The sequence below is a fragment of the Pleuronectes platessa genome, chromosome 2 (assembly GCF_947347685.1).
Source record: "Pleuronectes platessa chromosome 2, fPlePla1.1, whole genome shotgun sequence".
Lineage (NCBI taxonomy): Eukaryota > Metazoa > Chordata > Actinopteri > Pleuronectiformes > Pleuronectidae > Pleuronectes > Pleuronectes platessa.
Window position 1 is genome coordinate 2,078,454 of NC_070627.1, and position 16,169 is coordinate 2,094,622.

The following is a 16,169-nucleotide window of genomic DNA, read 5'->3' on the forward strand; positions in this document are numbered from 1 at the left end:
AAGATTACTTAAAAACTCCCGAAACAGATTTTCTTGAAAGTTGGTGGAAGCGTCAGTTATTGGTCAAGAAGAAACTATTTACGTTTGGAGCAGATTTAATATTGGTAACTTTTCTTTAACGCTTAACATTTTTATATATTTCTCAAGAAATACTGGAAAAATCCCAATGAACAAATCTGACATATTTAAAGGAGTTTCCACCAAAAGATGAACAGCTTCTTGTGTATGAAATAATCTTTTAACCATCTGATATAAATACTCAGTGTGATGACAGTTTTCTTATTGCTGCATATCCAGTCTCAGATTAATACAGAATATTCTCATTACTACGTCATGTGCAGTTAATACAACAAGTCTTAATTCGTCTTTCTCTGTAATTCTGGTCGTCCGTGATAAACCCCCCCCCCCTCATACGATCATTTAACCCCCCCCCCCCTCTTGTCTGCAGGGTAACAGTATCCCAGGCGTGCTGAAGTTCCAGGGCCTGATCACCACCTTCGAGATGATCATGGCCGACTGTCCGGAGCTGAGGAAGCTGCACTGGCGCTGTGTGGTGATCGACGAGGCCCATCGGCTGAAGAACAGGAACTGCAAGCTGCTGGAGGGACTGAAGCTCATGAACCTGGTCAGTGTGGAGCTGCTGGTTCACATCTGCTCTGTTTCCCTCTGTCACATGACCCAGTAAGATAAGAGTGCATCGTTTTAATGGTGAAGGTGAACACTGGGTTTTTTGTCATCCTGCTTTTAAATCCATTTTCTACTTTGAAAAACCAGAATGGAAAAAAGAGAGGATCTCAAACCTTTGCAAAAAATATTAATGTTTGGTTGCGGTGGTAAAGTTTGTGTATCAATAAAAAGCAAAACGCTGAAAGGTGAAATTGAAACACGGAATAAATAAATATGAAATACAAGTGCAGCAAATGACTCGCTGCAGGCAACAACATCAGATCTGTGTGGAGCCATTAGAAGAATTTGATTGACATTTATTGATATTTTCTTTTGACTGATTTACTCAACATTTGGATGAATGTGTAATGTTTTTCTAAAGAGATGTTCCTGTTGATGTTTCCTCCAGGAACACAAGGTTCTGCTCACAGGAACCCCTCTGCAGAACTCTGTGGAGGAGCTGTTCAGCCTGTTGAACTTCCTGGAGCCGCTGCAGTTTCCCTCAGAAAGCAGCTTCCTGGACGAGTTTGGAGATCTGAAAACAGAAGAACAGGTTCGTCCAGGAAACTCTTCTCATGACACTAATTCACTGAAAATGATCAGAAGAATCTCAAACCTTATACAAGTAAAGATAATGTGCCATTTGTGTTCATGTCTCATCCCTCGCTTGTTCTCTCCGACAGGTGAAGAAGCTTCAGGCCATTTTGAAGCCGATGATGTTACGAAGACTTAAAGACGATGTGGAAAAAAACCTGGCTCCCAAAGAAGAGACAATCATCGAGGTAAAGATCTACTGATTTTCAGCCGCCTCATATTTCTAATGTTTCTGTCTTTAAATCACAATAAACCACAAATTATTCATCCACAAATCACAACTAAAGCTTCATTAATGAGTCCAGAAGAGAGTTTATCAGAATTATTGGCCGTTAGTATTTATTATTCTCTTTAATCACAACTTAATACTAAATTAAATTCAAATTGAATTGTAAATTTTTTCTAAATGGTTTAAAAAGGGAGTTTATTTTAAGGGAAAACCGCAAATTTTCAGATCTGCTCCATTCAGCTGACGTCCTTCATGTGTCCTTCATGTGTCCTTCATGTGTCCTTCATGTGTCCTTTGTATTTCCTCATGCCTGAAACACATTCAACGTGAATTAGAAACAGATAATTCGCCTGAAGGTGTGAATCTTAAAGTGTTTGCTTGTGTTATGTGTATGAGCTCGCTCCAGGTTACTGAGCAGGAGGAGATAAACAGTTTGATAGTTTTATTGTTTGTCTGCAATGGAAACTAAAACACAATTTATGATTTATTGTGCAGCAGAAGTTATAATGTGTGACTCTTGTGTTTGTGTTGTCGTAGGTGGAGTTGACCAACATGCAAAAGAAATACTACCGAGCGATCCTAGAGAAGAACTTCTCCTTCCTGTCCAAAGGAGCGAACCAGCACAATATGCCAAACCTCATCAACACCATGATGGAGCTCCGCAAGTGCTGCAACCACCCGTACCTCATCACAGGTCAGAACACACACACACACACACACACACACACCGACACACACAGAGCTTGAGTAAAAGTAAGGCGTTTCTTAAAATCTCCCTTTCTTATCTGTTCTTCAGGGGCAGAGGAGAAGATTCTGGAAAGCTTCAGGAGGAGCCACAGTCCAGATGCGCTGGACTTCCAGCTGCAGGCGATGATCCAGGCAGCCGGGAAGCTGGTGCTGATTGACAAGCTGCTGCCCAAGCTGCTGGCCGGGGGCCACAAAGTCCTGGTCTTCTCACAGATGGTCCGCTGCCTGGACATCCTGGAGGACTACCTCATCCAGAGACGGTGAGGAGAGAGAGAGAGAGGATGAGCGGAAAGGAAAAGCAGGGGCAAAAATTTTAGAATCGAGGTTTGTGAGAGAAAGGATGTGATGCAACGGTTGACGGAAAGGAGAAATCAAAACGTGTGTGTGTTCCTGCAGCTACACGTATGAACGCATCGACGGCCGCGTGCGGGGGAACCTGCGGCAGGCGGCCATCGACCGGTTCTGTAAGCCCGACTCGGATCGCTTCGTCTTCCTGCTGTGCACCAGAGCGGGGGGGCTGGGAATCAACCTGACGGCCGCCGACACCTGCATCATCTTCGACTCGGACTGGAACCCGCAGAACGACCTGCAGGTGAGCAGGACCGACCGGGCCACAAGCTGCAGAGACGAGACCATCGTCTGTCAAATCAATGACTCTCTGCTGTCAGGACCTGAAAACACAGAGAGCGTCTCTCTAATTCACACTCGTTCACTTTTTACTGCGCTAAGCTGCTGCTTGTCGCGGCTCTTTAATGTGAAGTGGCATTTGTGTTTCCTTCTGGGACTGCAGAGGATGATAGAATGATTCACACAGCGACTCTGTCTTGAATAATGAAGTGAGAGCCCAGAGTCACCTGACAGGGACAATGAGCCCCCCCCCTCCCCCCCTGATTCGCGTTCAGCCTTGTTTGTTGTCACATGTGCAGCGTGTGGAGTCTGATTGGTCGCTGATCAAACTGCAGGATGAGTTCATCAAGGAGACGCCGGCTGTTCAATCCTCACAGAGAAATACACTTATTTGTCAAGAGAAAATAAAGAAATAGAAACGATAGAATCATCTGCATGTACAATCTGGAATAACTACATGGGTACAAACAGATTTAGTTCAATCGTTTATCTTTATCAAACTTAATCCTGGTTCTGATGACCTTTTAAAAATGCACAGCTTAGAGCTTTGTCTCTCGTTACGGTGAATATATCTCCCCTGGAAGCATTTAGAAATCCAACTGCAAGAACAGTCAGGGTAAAATGAATGTTCATCTCTAATGTCTGGTTTCTTGTTCCATGTCTATGTCCCAGGCTCAGGCACGCTGCCACCGGATTGGCCAGAGCAAAGCGGTGAAAGTCTACAGACTGATCACCAGGAACTCGTACGAGAGGGAAATGTTCGACAAGGCCAGTCTGAAGCTCGGACTGGACAAAGCTGTTCTCCAAGACATCAACCGTAAAGGAAGCCTCAACGGGGTGAGGCTTTTCGTTAGACAGAACCAGATCGTCCTGTGGCTCCTGAACTCAGTCTGACTTCATCGTCTTTAGCTTTCAAATCAAAGAGACGTGAGTCCTCACGTGGGGTTTGTGTCCCTCCAGGTGCAGCAGCTTTCAAAACTGGAGCTGGAGGATTTGTTAAAAAAAGGAGCGTATGGAGCCCTGATGGACGAGGAAGACGAGGGCTCCAAGTTCTGCGAGGAAGACATTGATCAGATTCTTCAGAGACGAACTCAGACCATCACCATCGAGACTGAGGGCAAAGGATCCACATTCGCTAAGGTAGAATTTAACCTAAGATTCAAACTAATTGAGTGAAACGCTGTTAATTGGCTCCAAACATCCGTCAAATATTTTTTCTATTCTTTCCTCAGGCCAGTTTCACCTCAGCTGGCAACAGGACGGACATTTCTCTGGACGACCCCAACTTCTGGCAGAAATGGGCAAAGATCGCTGAAGTGGAGATCGACTCCAAATCTGAGAAGGTAGGAAGAAAAGCAGGAGAGGAGACAAGGAACTAAAAAGACTTCATCAGTGTATGAATGTGTGTATTCAATCGTGAATGGTTTGAATGGTTTGTGATTGAGGAGTAAAATACTGTATAAATGCAGTCCAATTATTTACAAAATATTGGAAAACCAAAACCAAAAGAATCACAGCTTCTTTACCCTTAAAATATCGACCATCCTCTCCTCTCCTCTCCTCTCCTCTCCTCTCCTCTCCTCTCCTCTCCTCTCCTCTCCTCTCCTCAAAGCGTTGCCAGATTTCAATAAACCTCATGAACGTGGTCTCATTCAGATTCAAACTGTTTCTCTCTGCTGCAGGAGTCCTTGGTGATCGACACGCCTCGGGTGAGGAAACAGACCCGTCACTACAACTCCTTCGAGGACGACGAGCTGATGGAGTTCTCGGAGCTGGAGAGCGACTCGGAGGATCGGCCGAGTCGCAGTCGGCGCCTGGGCGAGCGCAGCCGACGCTACCTCCGAGCCGAGTGCTTCCGGGTCGAGAAGAATCTCCTTATCTTTGGGTAAGAACGGAGACGTTGGAGAATAATGTTAATCTGCCTGCCTGGTGGTCTCCTCTCTCCGGGCTGCAGGAGACAGGAAGTACAAGATGTCAGAGATACACAGACAGCTTCAGTTTCATAATGACGTAAACAAAAGACTGTATTCTTTTCATTTGTAACCTTTATGAATAAACTCTGGATCCTGAACCCTGACACCTTCAATTCTCAGTCCAATAAAAAGCTTGTGAGCTCATAATCTGTTGTTTACAGAGTTGGTCTCAAATGCAAACTCGGCTCTGAGCATAAATGTGACAAATATATAAAATACAACCGAGCAAAAGGTTCACTGTGTTTTGAGGTGAAGAGAATAAACCGAAACACAAACTCTGTATTTATTGGTCCCAGTCTTTCTCCGTGACATCCTGCATTTCATTCTCTATTTCTAAATGTCTTCTGTCCTCTCCGTCTTTCCCAGTTGGGGTCGGTGGAAGGACGTCCTCAACCACGGTCGCTTCAAGTGGCACCTGGCAGAGAGAGATATGGAGGCGATCTGTAGGTAAGGAGAGCAAGTATTTGTTAAGGTTTTTACCCTGAAGAAATTCTGCAACAATAAAAAAACAGCCGTGCACATCGAGTGAATGGGAACCGGGGTCGGCTCGGTCGGGCCTGACGCCGTACACCTGCACACAGAACCGCTCTGGAACCGTGGAACTCAAAGAATGTTCTTGTTCGTCATGCAGAGCTCTGCTGGTTTACTGCCTGAGACACTACAAGGGTGACGACAAGATCAAGAGCTTCATCTGGGATCTGATCACACCCACCAAGGAGGGCGAGGACCAGACGCTGCTCAACCACTCCGGTGAGCACTGCACTTTTCACACTCACAGGTTCTTCACAGGTTCAGCCTTTAGGATCAGAAATGATCTAAATGTTTGAAGCAGAACTGAGACGTTGCCTTTTTCATTCCTTGAATTCTCCTTTCTTGGCAAAACGTAGCACCTACATTACCCAGAATGCAGCTCAGCCACTTACAGTCAGGTTGGAGATTCAGGCGTGTAATGATTTTTGTTTATTGGATTCCCTCCTCCCCTGTTAAATGACTTTAATGTGTCAAATTGGTGGCGTTCCACGTCTATTAATTTTCATCATAATAACTTTGAAGGAGGAAAATAATTTCACCTCAGAACCTCCCCCTCAGTTTGCTACTTCATTGTTTACTCTCATTAAAATATCAGCGCTCCGTCTCCCCCCCTCTGTCGCAGGTTTGTCGGCTCCAGTCCCTCGGGGTCGGAAAGGGAAGAAGCTGAAGAACCAGCCGAACGTTCCTGATGTGAAGAACGCTGACTGGCTGGCCCACTGTAACCCTGAGGTGGTCCTGCAGGACGAGAGCTACAAGAAGCACCTCAAACAGCACTGCAACAAGTCAGTCTGCAGTTCTGTCCTGGTTCGATTCCCAGCTTGGGGCCTCTGTGTGCAGTTTGCACGTTCTCCCTGTGTTTACTCAAGCTTCCTCCTACAGTCCAAAGACATGCAGATGGGAGATATCTTATAGATGGGGATCGGCTGCAGCCCTCAAAAGGAAAAGCCGTATAGATGATGGATTATAGAATTACTGAGCTGCAGAATAACAGCTTGTGAGGATTAGTGGGTAAATGTTGGTGATGTCTACCTGCCCTGAAGCTACAGGTGCTTCAACATGACGACAACAACAGTATTACCAAAGCCTCCGACAAAACAACAACAACAACAACACATTTTAAGTGCAGAGAAATAACCCGAGTGGTTGTTAAACGTATCGACGCTTGAGGACTTTAATTCCGCCCTGAAGCTGGGAGCTGTTTATTTACGAGGTGAAGTGTTTACTCCTGTACATCCGTTCAGACGCAGGGCAGAGCGGTGGCTTTTAATTAATTCAGCTCTCACAGAGCCTGTTGACAGAAGAACTCTCATTACAAGAGAGAGAGATTACGATGACACAGAGAGAGAGAGAGAACGAGAGAGAGAGAGAGAGAGAGAGGGACATGACAGAAAAGACATGAGGAGGAAGCAGCGGTAGAACAATTTGCCGTTACACACACGTCAGGATCAACCTCGTCTGAACAAACATAATCTCTGTAAAACGGATTCTGAACATTAATATTCAGATCCTGAAGCCGAAGCGACAAGATTCTGGAACCGGAAGCTCCGTCGTTCAGAGACAGAAACTAATCTCTGACTTCCTCTGTGTGTCTCCACCTGTCTGTGCTCAGGGTGCTGCTGAGGGTGAGGATGTTGTACTACCTGAAGGTGGAGGTGTTGGGTGAGGCGGCCAATCAGGCTCAGGAGGGGACACCTGCCAGGTACCAAGCCTCCTCTCCACATTGGATTACTGTTAGATGCATCCGGTAGTTTAATAAACCAACAAACTGACAGTCGTGATGTTCTTTCACGTGTTTCTGTGTTTCCTCAGTAAACTTGAGGTGCCGCTGCCGGACATCGACTACATTGAGATTCCGGCCACGTGGTGGGACACAGACGCCGACAAGTCCCTGCTCATCGGAGTCCACAAGCACGGTGAGGGCTGATGTCCCAGTTCTGAACAATCCCTGTTTGTCAAAATGTCTCCATCCGGTTTATGGATATGAAGGAAATAAATCCTTTTGGTTTCAAGAAGTGTAAATGCATTGTCTCGCAGCGTTTAAACAGATGTGAACACTCATGGAAGGAACACATCTGGCATGAGTTGTTTATGTGTATCTTTGTGTGTATGTGTGTGATTGTGTTTGTGTGTGCACCCAGAGTTTAAGCTTTTACAAACAGCATCAGACCATCACAGTCCACAAATCATTGTCGGCAGGCGACTCTGCAAAACTGCAACAGTGTTTGTGTGTCTGTGGTTGTGTACATCATGTGTCTGTGTGTGTTTTGATTGTCATCACTGTTTTCCCCCTCACAGGGTATGAGCGTTACAACGCCATGCGCGCTGACCCGGAGCTGTGCTTCCTGGAGAGGGTGGGGATGCCCGATGTCACCGCGCTGACGGCTGAGCAGGGAGGAGGAGAGGGGCCGGCAGACATGGCTGACAGGTAGGGTACACACATATTATTGTGTGTATCACGCAAGATCACAACTGTGGTGTTACACTCTCTGTGTAATGTGTAGTTCTTTAAGCTACATGGTCCCAGATCTGTTTTAGAGTAGTTTGATTAAATGTATGACTTAGAACAGCTTTAACCCCAATTCAACCAAATCACACACACTCACACACTTATAGATATCACTCCCCTAAATATCTCTGACTCTTTTCATCGAGATCCATGAACCATTTCCTGGGAATTCTCGGAATAATCTAGGAAATTGGAAAATCTCCAAAAAGTCTTATCTTGCTGTTGGAGAAAGAGATAAAAAAATCTGGATGAGCCACGCTGACTGGATCGATGCCCGGATTTCAACGGAAAACAAATCGTCACTTTGAGACGAGGAGATGAAGCAGAGACCTCTTCAGTGTCCTCCACCTGCTCCAGACGCACTGGAGACCTGGAGACGATGATCTTCATCAGGAGACACTTCCTGTCGTCTGCTCTTCATCCTCTGCAGCAACGTTCTCAGCTCGAGCCAACACTGGTGTTAAAAACACATCTCGTCCTCTGTGTTTGTTTGTGTTGACACTGCCACCTCCTCTCACATATGCGTGCTTTACATTCTGGGTGTGAAGAAACAAGATTAAATACACACATAGAAATACACACGTTAATGCAACGGCTGATATCGGGGTCGTTACTTTGTGAATAACAACCACGTCATGTTTTAATGATGAACAGACAGACGCACTCTAAACAGCTGCAGGTGTAGAATCATCCAGAGCTCAATGTCGACCACTGGATTCTAAAAGCCTTTTCCTGGGAGGACGTGTGAGAACAGCCCACTCAAGCCCCTTTTCCCACTACTTTTCAACCTTGACTGACAAAAGCCAGAGAGAATAACCGAGAGCGAAAGAATCTGCGGCAGAAACAGAGGAGAGAGTAAACGCATCGAGGGGAAATTCATTTTCTGGATGCGGCTCGGTCGACTGATGGCGGAGCTGTGAAGATGAGAAGCACGTGTTTTTAACAGGAAGCTCTGATCGTCTTCCTGAGGGTAAATGAAGTTGTCATTCGCTTTGTTACCTGTTCAACCCGGAGCCGTTCCCAGCTGAGCTCCGTGACTCTGCTGCAGAAACATCTCGTCTCTAAACGTCAACGCTGGGAAGGACGTTTAAAATGCACCATGAAGAAGGGACACATTCAAAGGATTAAAGTCATGCACACAGAGGGAGTGACACAAACACCTGCACAAAACTTTCACTTTTCCTCAGGGCTGCTTGAAAAGTGATTTTCCTCCTGTGGAGGCCCGGGTTTTTCTTTTCCTCTTCTCTTCCCGATCTCTTCCTGCTCTCTTCCTGCTCTCTTCTTGTTCTCTTCCTGCTCTCTTCTTGTTCTCTTCCTGCTCTCTTCCTGATCTTTTCCTCTTCTCTTCTTGTTCTCTCCCCGCTATCTTCCTATTCTCTTCCTGCTCTCTTCTTGTACTCCTCCTGCTTTCTTCCCATTCTCTTCCTGCTCTTCCCGCTCTCTTTCCGATATATTCTTGAACTCTTCCTGCTCTCTTCCTGCTATCTTCCTGCTCTCTTCCTGCTCTCTTCCTGATCTCATCCTGCTCTCTTCCTTTTCTCTTCCTTTTCTCTTCCTGCTCTCTTCTTGTTCTCTTCCCGCTCTCTTCCTGGTCTCTTCCTGGTCTCTTCCTGGTCTCTTCCTACTCTCCTCCTGGTCTCTTCCTACTCTCCTCCTGGTCTCTTCCTGATCTCTTCCTGCTCTCTTACTGCTCTCTTCCTGTTCTCTTCCTGCCCTCTTTCTGGTCTCTTCCTACTCTCCTCCTGGTCTCTTCCTGTTCTCTTCCTGATATCTTCCTGATCTCTTCCTCTTCTCTTCTTATTCTCTTCCTGATATCTTCCTGCTCTCCTCCTGGTCTCTTCCTGTTTTCTTCTCGTCTCTTCCTGATCTCTTCCCGTTCTCTTCCTGCTCTCTCCATATTCACTCGTTCCCCTGTGGAGCTCAATAAGACTTTCACTGTCAGTTCAGCCCTTCTCTCGTCTGTTGTTTCTCTCGTCAGTGTGTGTAAAACGGAGGAGGTGAAGGATGAAGCCGAAAACAAAGCTGAGGGAGGAGAGGACCGAGACGAGAGCAGCAAGGTGAAGAGGAAGATCCTTCACTCACTCACTCTTTATTCAATCAGGCCATCTCTTCATCAAGACTGTCAGATGGTCGTGTGATAGAACTGTTGTTGTTGTTGTGTTAATTCTTTTGTGTGTTTCTTATTGACAGGGAGAAGAAACCTGCTCCAGCACTGATACCTCGGACAAACCTGACAGCACCGGTCCAGGTGAGCATCACTGAGCTGAACAGTTACTGCTGATCTCAGACCTGCACTGAAGTCTAACGTCCTGGATGTGACATTAGAAACAGAAACACACAAACACAGACGTTCCCCCTGTGATCGAAGGCTGTTTAGATTCTTGACATTTTCAGGTCGTAAAATACATTTTCCTTGTAATGGCTGCAACGTCCTTTTTATCACAATGTGATATCGTTTCTCTCGTCCGGACTGAATCTCGAATTCACCACGAGAGTTTCTTTCCCCTGATGCTTCCTTTCTAAAACCATTTCACCGGCTGAGGACTTCATTTCCCCGACTCCCAGCAGAGCACCGGGGCTCGAATGTGCAAATTGAGCTCTGATAGTTGTGATCATGTTCGGTCTCTGTGGGTAAATCTAATGAACATCCACTTGTTGAATGTTACTCTGGAGAAAGACGGGGGGACAAAGGACAAAGGATCTGCTGTGAATGGAGGAGCTTAAGAGAAAACGTTAAAATCTCCTTCAGTCTTTTATTTTCAAAACATTTTTTTTTTTAAATGAGGATATTTGGGATTAAAAACCTCACGTCCTGCAGTTATAACGGCCCAGTGCTCTGCTGGGATTGATTTTAGTTTCCCAGCTCATAGGTCTGCTGGTTTAAAGTGAGAAATCCCAGCAGAGTTAAATGAGAACGTGATCTAAAGTTGTTATGAATTTCCAGACGTCCTGCAGCTCAGGCCAGTTCCACCTTTCATGGTCAAAATGTGTCTCTCTCCTCCCAGACTCCCAAATGTCGGCTGACGTCTGCGTCCAGGACGGGCCACTGGTCACCACCACATCGACCTCGACAGGGACTGGGACGGGGACAGGGACTGGGACGGGCGTGGCGTCTCTGCACGTGGTCCAGGCTCGACCGGTGTGGCCCAGCGGCCCGGCCCTGACGGCTCGCGTGCGGCGCCTCATCACCGCCTACCAGCGCTTCACGCTGCGCCGCGAGCCGATGCTCAGACACGACTTCCTGCTTCACGACGGCCTGGCGGGCATGGGGATGGGGGGGGGCGGATCCTCTCACAGCCATCACGCCGGCGGGCCGCTGGCCTGGCAGCTGGGTGAGGAGCTGAGGAGGTGTTCTGTTGTCGCCACAGAACCGGACCCTCTGTTCCTGGAGTGGCAGAGGAGGTGAGGAGAATAAATCCTGATTATTGATCCTCAGAATCAGCTCATTTCAAGTTTAAATATTATTAATTCAAATTTCTTGTCACCAAGACTTCAAAAGATGACAATGTACTTTCCTCTTCCTGATCATTTCTCCGTGTCTCCTCGGCCTCGCCTCAGGTGGACTCGTCGAGAGCAGGCGGACTTCTACCGCACCGTGTCGTCCTACGGGGTGGTCTACGACCCCGAGAGGAAAACCTTCGACTGGTCCCAGTTCAGAGCTCTGGCCCGACTGGAGAGGAAGACGGACGAGAGTCTGGAGAGATACTTTAACTCCTTCGTCAACATGTGCAGGACGGCCTGCAAGCTGCCCCTGAGGAAAGAAGAAGGTGTGGTTTATATTTAATATGTTAAAGAAAACGTTCTCTGGTCTTTTATATTGTTAATGTCTTAACTGGGATGTAAGAGGGTCGAGCTAGTGATACAAACATCAGCTCAGGTGTTGAACGCTCTTCATCTGTTAAACTCGTCTTCACGCTAACGTCTGACTCCCTCCCCCCCCCTTCTCCTCTCACCTCAGGGCTGGTGGATCCCGTTGTGCTGGTGGAGCCTCTGACAGAGGAGCGAGCCGCCCGGACTTTGTATCGCATCGAGCTGCTCCGCAAAATCAGAGAGCAGGTTCTCCGTCACCCGTTACTCTCCGCCCGCCTCCAGCTGTGCCGCCCCTCCCTCTACCTCCCGGTCTGGTGGGAGACCGGCAAACACGACCGCGACCTCCTCATTGGGGCGGCCCGTCACGGCTTGAGCCGAACCGACTTCTACATCCTCAACGACCCCCAGCTGAGCTTCCTGGAGGCTCACAGGAACTACGTCAAGAGGCAGCCCTCTCACCTCCATCAGGGTTACCACCACCACCCCGGCTTGTCCATCTCGTCCTCTTCTTTCTCCTCGTCGCATCCGCAGCTGCAGCATCCTCACTGCTGCCTGTACGACTCGGGCCTCGGCTGCCACTCCCCTCAGCCTCCTGAATACCCCCACCAGTCCTCTCACCACCACCAGCATCACCACCAGCATCACATTATGCCTCCATCCGCTCCCTCTCCTTCCTCCTCGTCTTCCTCTTCCTCTCACCCTCACCTCCAGCCTCCACCACTGGATGCCCACGATTCTGCCTCACCGAGCCTGGGATTGGTGCCCGGGTCTCGGGGAGATTTCCTTGACTGTCCCCCTTTGGATGAGTCCCTGGAGCTGAGTTCCCTGCAGCATGACGCCATGTCTGCAGATGCTCTTCACGGAGGGAAAACCTCCAAAGACGCCCTCAACGGTTTCCCCTTCAACTCGGCTGCAGGAGGTCAGAGTATGCTCAACTCGTACGTTGTGGGCGGAGCAGACCTGGATTCTAAACTAAGGAGCGACGTGCTGGTGGGCGAGCAGGGTTCCTCAGAGGAAACTGGGCTGATGGCGCCGTCAGTGGAGCTGGACCAGTTACAGGTTTGTGTTCTCCTTTTTAATGAATGTCTTATATGAAGTGCCTGCTACAAACAAACAATAAAATCAAATGATCCAACTCCCACAAACTCTTACATTTTTCAAGGACTTTCCCAAGGTCGTTATTGTACTTTTCTATGACCTCATCCACATGTCTGCACCGCCATCTTTCTTTCATCCACCACCTCTGTCCCTGCAGGCTCCCTGGGACGGAACAGACCACTCCAGTCCTGCTCACCACATGTTCAACGAGTCCGATCCGATCCTGGGTCCCTCCGCTCTGGAGGCCGGCTTTCTGGAGGAGGAGGACGAGGAGACGCAGGCGGGAGACAGAGGAGCGGAGGAAGGAGGGACCCTGGAGGAGTGTTTGGGCCTCCCGCCCTCCTCCTCCCCGTCCCACCCATCTGCAGGAGATTCAGTGGAGCCGCTGTCCTCCAGCTTCATGCTCTTTAAGGTGGGTTCCACCCTCCGGTTCCTTCAGGGCGACATTAGCAACTCGCAGAGAAAATGATGATGATTTCAAAAGCATTTTTAAAAACATTGTTGTGTAATCACACCCCTGTGGAAACAATAATCTGAAACCATTAATGTTTAAATGCGGCAGGCTGAGGACTAATATTGACAAAATTACTATGAAATTCATTTTATCTCTTTTTCTTATTTTTCATTTTCTCAAAACGCCCACTCAAGCTGTTACTGACTTCTACCAGAGGAATATTAATTTACTATTTAGCAGTTAAATGTCATTACATTGTAAAAAACATATATTAACTACTTTATATTTGCTGCTGAAATCATTATTATACAGACAATATTTTCAGTTTCAACCTAATGAGAAAATGTCAATTAAAAGCTGTTTAAAGATCAGTGAACTTTGGAAATATTGATGAAGTAAATATAGTTTTATAGCAGCACTATGTGACTGACTGAGCAGCAGCGCCCCCTACAGGCACACGTGGTGATTCATTCTGTTAGATGACGAGTCTCAATTCAGACGGATATTACCCATGATCCCCGGCTGAAACAATCCACCAAAGTTTGAAAGATTGTTGGGAGGAAGTTCTTTAAACATAAATGTGTTATTGTTATTTTGTTTAGGACATTGGTGTGAGCGAGGAGCCCAGCGCAGATCAAACCGACCTATCAGCGAGCCCCCCTCCGCCGTACGTCCCCCCTCCTCCCCTCTCTCTCTCTGACATCACCGCCCATGAGCCACAGGATAGGCTGGGCCACGCCGACGTCGCCGAGAGCCTGACCAATCCTGTGGACGAGGAAGAGGAGCGGGACGGGGGTGCTGGGTTTGAGTTCGATGAGAAGGAGGAAGAAGATGTGGAAGACTTGTCGGTGGAGAACATGGAGCAGAGCGGAGACAAAGAAGGAGGTCAGCGTCTGGAAGGAGAACACAGTGACACACAACAAGGTATTTGACATAAAACTATTCGTCTTATTGGTCTCAAAGTTTGGAAGACGTCTCAGTGGGCACTAGATTTTTCTACTTTCAGATCATGTGCGTATATCCAGAGATTTTCTAATAAACATGGGCCATCAGAATACATGTAAAGATGCTATAATCACATAAACTGCCTGCTTTCCTTTCCTCCTGATTTAAATTCCTTCTGTCTTGTATTTGCAGCCCAAAGTTTGGGAGTCTTGAATCCTCACATGGACCAGATCGATGGGTTGGAACCAGAAGACCAGGACGAGACGATGGAGGTGTCAAACCATCTGTCTCAAGACTTCCAGCCGAGCTTTGAGGGAGTAGAGAGTAAATCAGGCTTTCCCCGAGACGTGCATCCTTATCTCGGGAAGATCGAGCAGTGTCCCGAGTCCATTGAGGAGCCGGAGGAGGAGGTGGACGGGTTGATTCTGTATCAGACGAATGAAAAGTCTGGAACTTTAATAGGAAATGCATCTGAAGAGTTCCTGCAAGCGGGAGATATGGCAGAACATTCCAGAGAGGATGGTTCCATGGAGCCCACAGATCAAGTGGATGAGGACGTCCCGGTGAAACAGTCGAACTGCTCCTCAGCTTCACTCCCCTCTGACACGGTGGCATCAACGTCTGATGAGACCCTCGCAAAGAACGGTGGGAAAACTGAAGTCTCCACAGATCAGGAGAATTACGAAGGTCCAGGTGAAGACTGTAAGAACGGAGCCTTGACAATCTCCTCATATCAGGACAACAAAGACCAGCTGCTTCAGATCCGACCTGTCGCCGCTCTGCCTGAAAACAGCATGGACGCCAAAACACCTGATCTTAAATTTCCTCTGTCACCAGACGACGGTGGTGAGAAGACACTGACTCAACTGGAGCAGCCAATCAAGTTGGAGGAGACAAAGATGGAGGTCGTTGAGGAGGCGTTGCCCGTCTACCCTGACAGCTCTGAAGGCAGACGTGCAAAGTTTCTCTCTTACCCCGTCAAGTCAGAGAAGATGGTGACCAAAGCGGAGCAGTTGGATTTTCCCCTGAAAGAAGAAACCCTGCAGTCGATCCCTGAAGATCTCAGCATCTCCATGAAGCCCGAGCGCGTAGACCGCAAACCGGAAGTTCTCCAGTTTGCAGCCTTCTCCGAGGGCGTCGAGGTCAAGCCCGAAGCCAAACCAGTGGCTCTGGAGTTCGCTTCTTACCCAGACATCTCCGGGCTCAAGAGTGAGACAGCTTTCCCCGACACGTCCGCCATCAAGCCTGAGGCCAAGCCGGACGTCCTGGAGCTCGCGGCCTACCCGGACAGCTCGGAGGTCAAACCCGAGGCCAAGCCGGAGGACCTGGAGTTCACGGAGATCAAATGTGAGACGAAGCAGGAGCTGCTGGAGGCCGACAGCACGGTGCTCACCCCGAAGCTGGAGCAAGCAGACGGGCTGGTGGACTCCTCAGAGAGCCTGGTGGAGAGAGGCCAAGTGAAGGAGGAGAGGCCGAGCACACCGGGTGAGAATCCTCACACGAGACATGTTTAGCTCTTACCTTTAATTAGTGGTATTACTTGAAAAGATTTACATGCTTTACACCTATAAATTATAGGATGCAGTTTATTTAACAGTTAACTGGTGTGAGACAGTTGTAACTATGAAGGTCATTCCTATCATTCTTGTGGAAGAAACCTCTGAGGTAGATGACCAGAGTTTAAATACGTGTTTAATACTTCAACATATGCTTGATGTCACAGATTAACTATGAGCTTATTGTATTAATTGGACAAACATGTCTTCCAACGTCTTCACTTGATGCCGACATCAATCAGCAGCTGCTGCGTCTGTAGAGACCTTTAGAATCCAGTGTGTCAGTGCAGTTAATACGATGTGACGTGTTTCAGGAGCTCACTTTAGTACAGACTTTTTTTACGTTCACAAAAACCTTAATAACACCCTAGAGGAAAGTATGTCACTATGTCTCCTTTAAGCTTTGTTTGGTTCAGAGGTCAAAAGAATTTAG

General features: G+C 47.7%; 1 protein-coding gene across 1 annotated transcript in view; it reads left to right on the forward strand.

Moving 5' to 3' along the window:
- chd6 (chromodomain helicase DNA binding protein 6) overlaps positions 1-16,169 on the forward strand; it is a 61,669-nt gene that overhangs the window by 39,594 nt on the left and 5,906 nt on the right. Inside the window, exons 14-37 of the mRNA XM_053438801.1 lie at positions 449-625; positions 1,076-1,219; positions 1,350-1,448; positions 2,027-2,183; positions 2,286-2,496; positions 2,633-2,828; positions 3,536-3,700; positions 3,824-4,003; positions 4,096-4,206; positions 4,546-4,748; positions 5,203-5,283; positions 5,468-5,586; positions 5,990-6,149; positions 6,977-7,066; positions 7,177-7,280; positions 7,663-7,792; positions 9,852-9,930; positions 10,064-10,121; positions 10,879-11,275; positions 11,432-11,640; positions 11,832-12,742; positions 12,939-13,193; positions 13,838-14,159; positions 14,373-15,665. Coding sequence (XP_053294776.1) covers positions 449-625; positions 1,076-1,219; positions 1,350-1,448; positions 2,027-2,183; positions 2,286-2,496; positions 2,633-2,828; positions 3,536-3,700; positions 3,824-4,003; positions 4,096-4,206; positions 4,546-4,748; positions 5,203-5,283; positions 5,468-5,586; positions 5,990-6,149; positions 6,977-7,066; positions 7,177-7,280; positions 7,663-7,792; positions 9,852-9,930; positions 10,064-10,121; positions 10,879-11,275; positions 11,432-11,640; positions 11,832-12,742; positions 12,939-13,193; positions 13,838-14,159; positions 14,373-15,665 — 5,851 coding nt within the window. The remainder of the gene's footprint in view (positions 1-448; positions 626-1,075; positions 1,220-1,349; positions 1,449-2,026; positions 2,184-2,285; positions 2,497-2,632; positions 2,829-3,535; positions 3,701-3,823; positions 4,004-4,095; positions 4,207-4,545; positions 4,749-5,202; positions 5,284-5,467; positions 5,587-5,989; positions 6,150-6,976; positions 7,067-7,176; positions 7,281-7,662; positions 7,793-9,851; positions 9,931-10,063; positions 10,122-10,878; positions 11,276-11,431; positions 11,641-11,831; positions 12,743-12,938; positions 13,194-13,837; positions 14,160-14,372; positions 15,666-16,169) is intronic.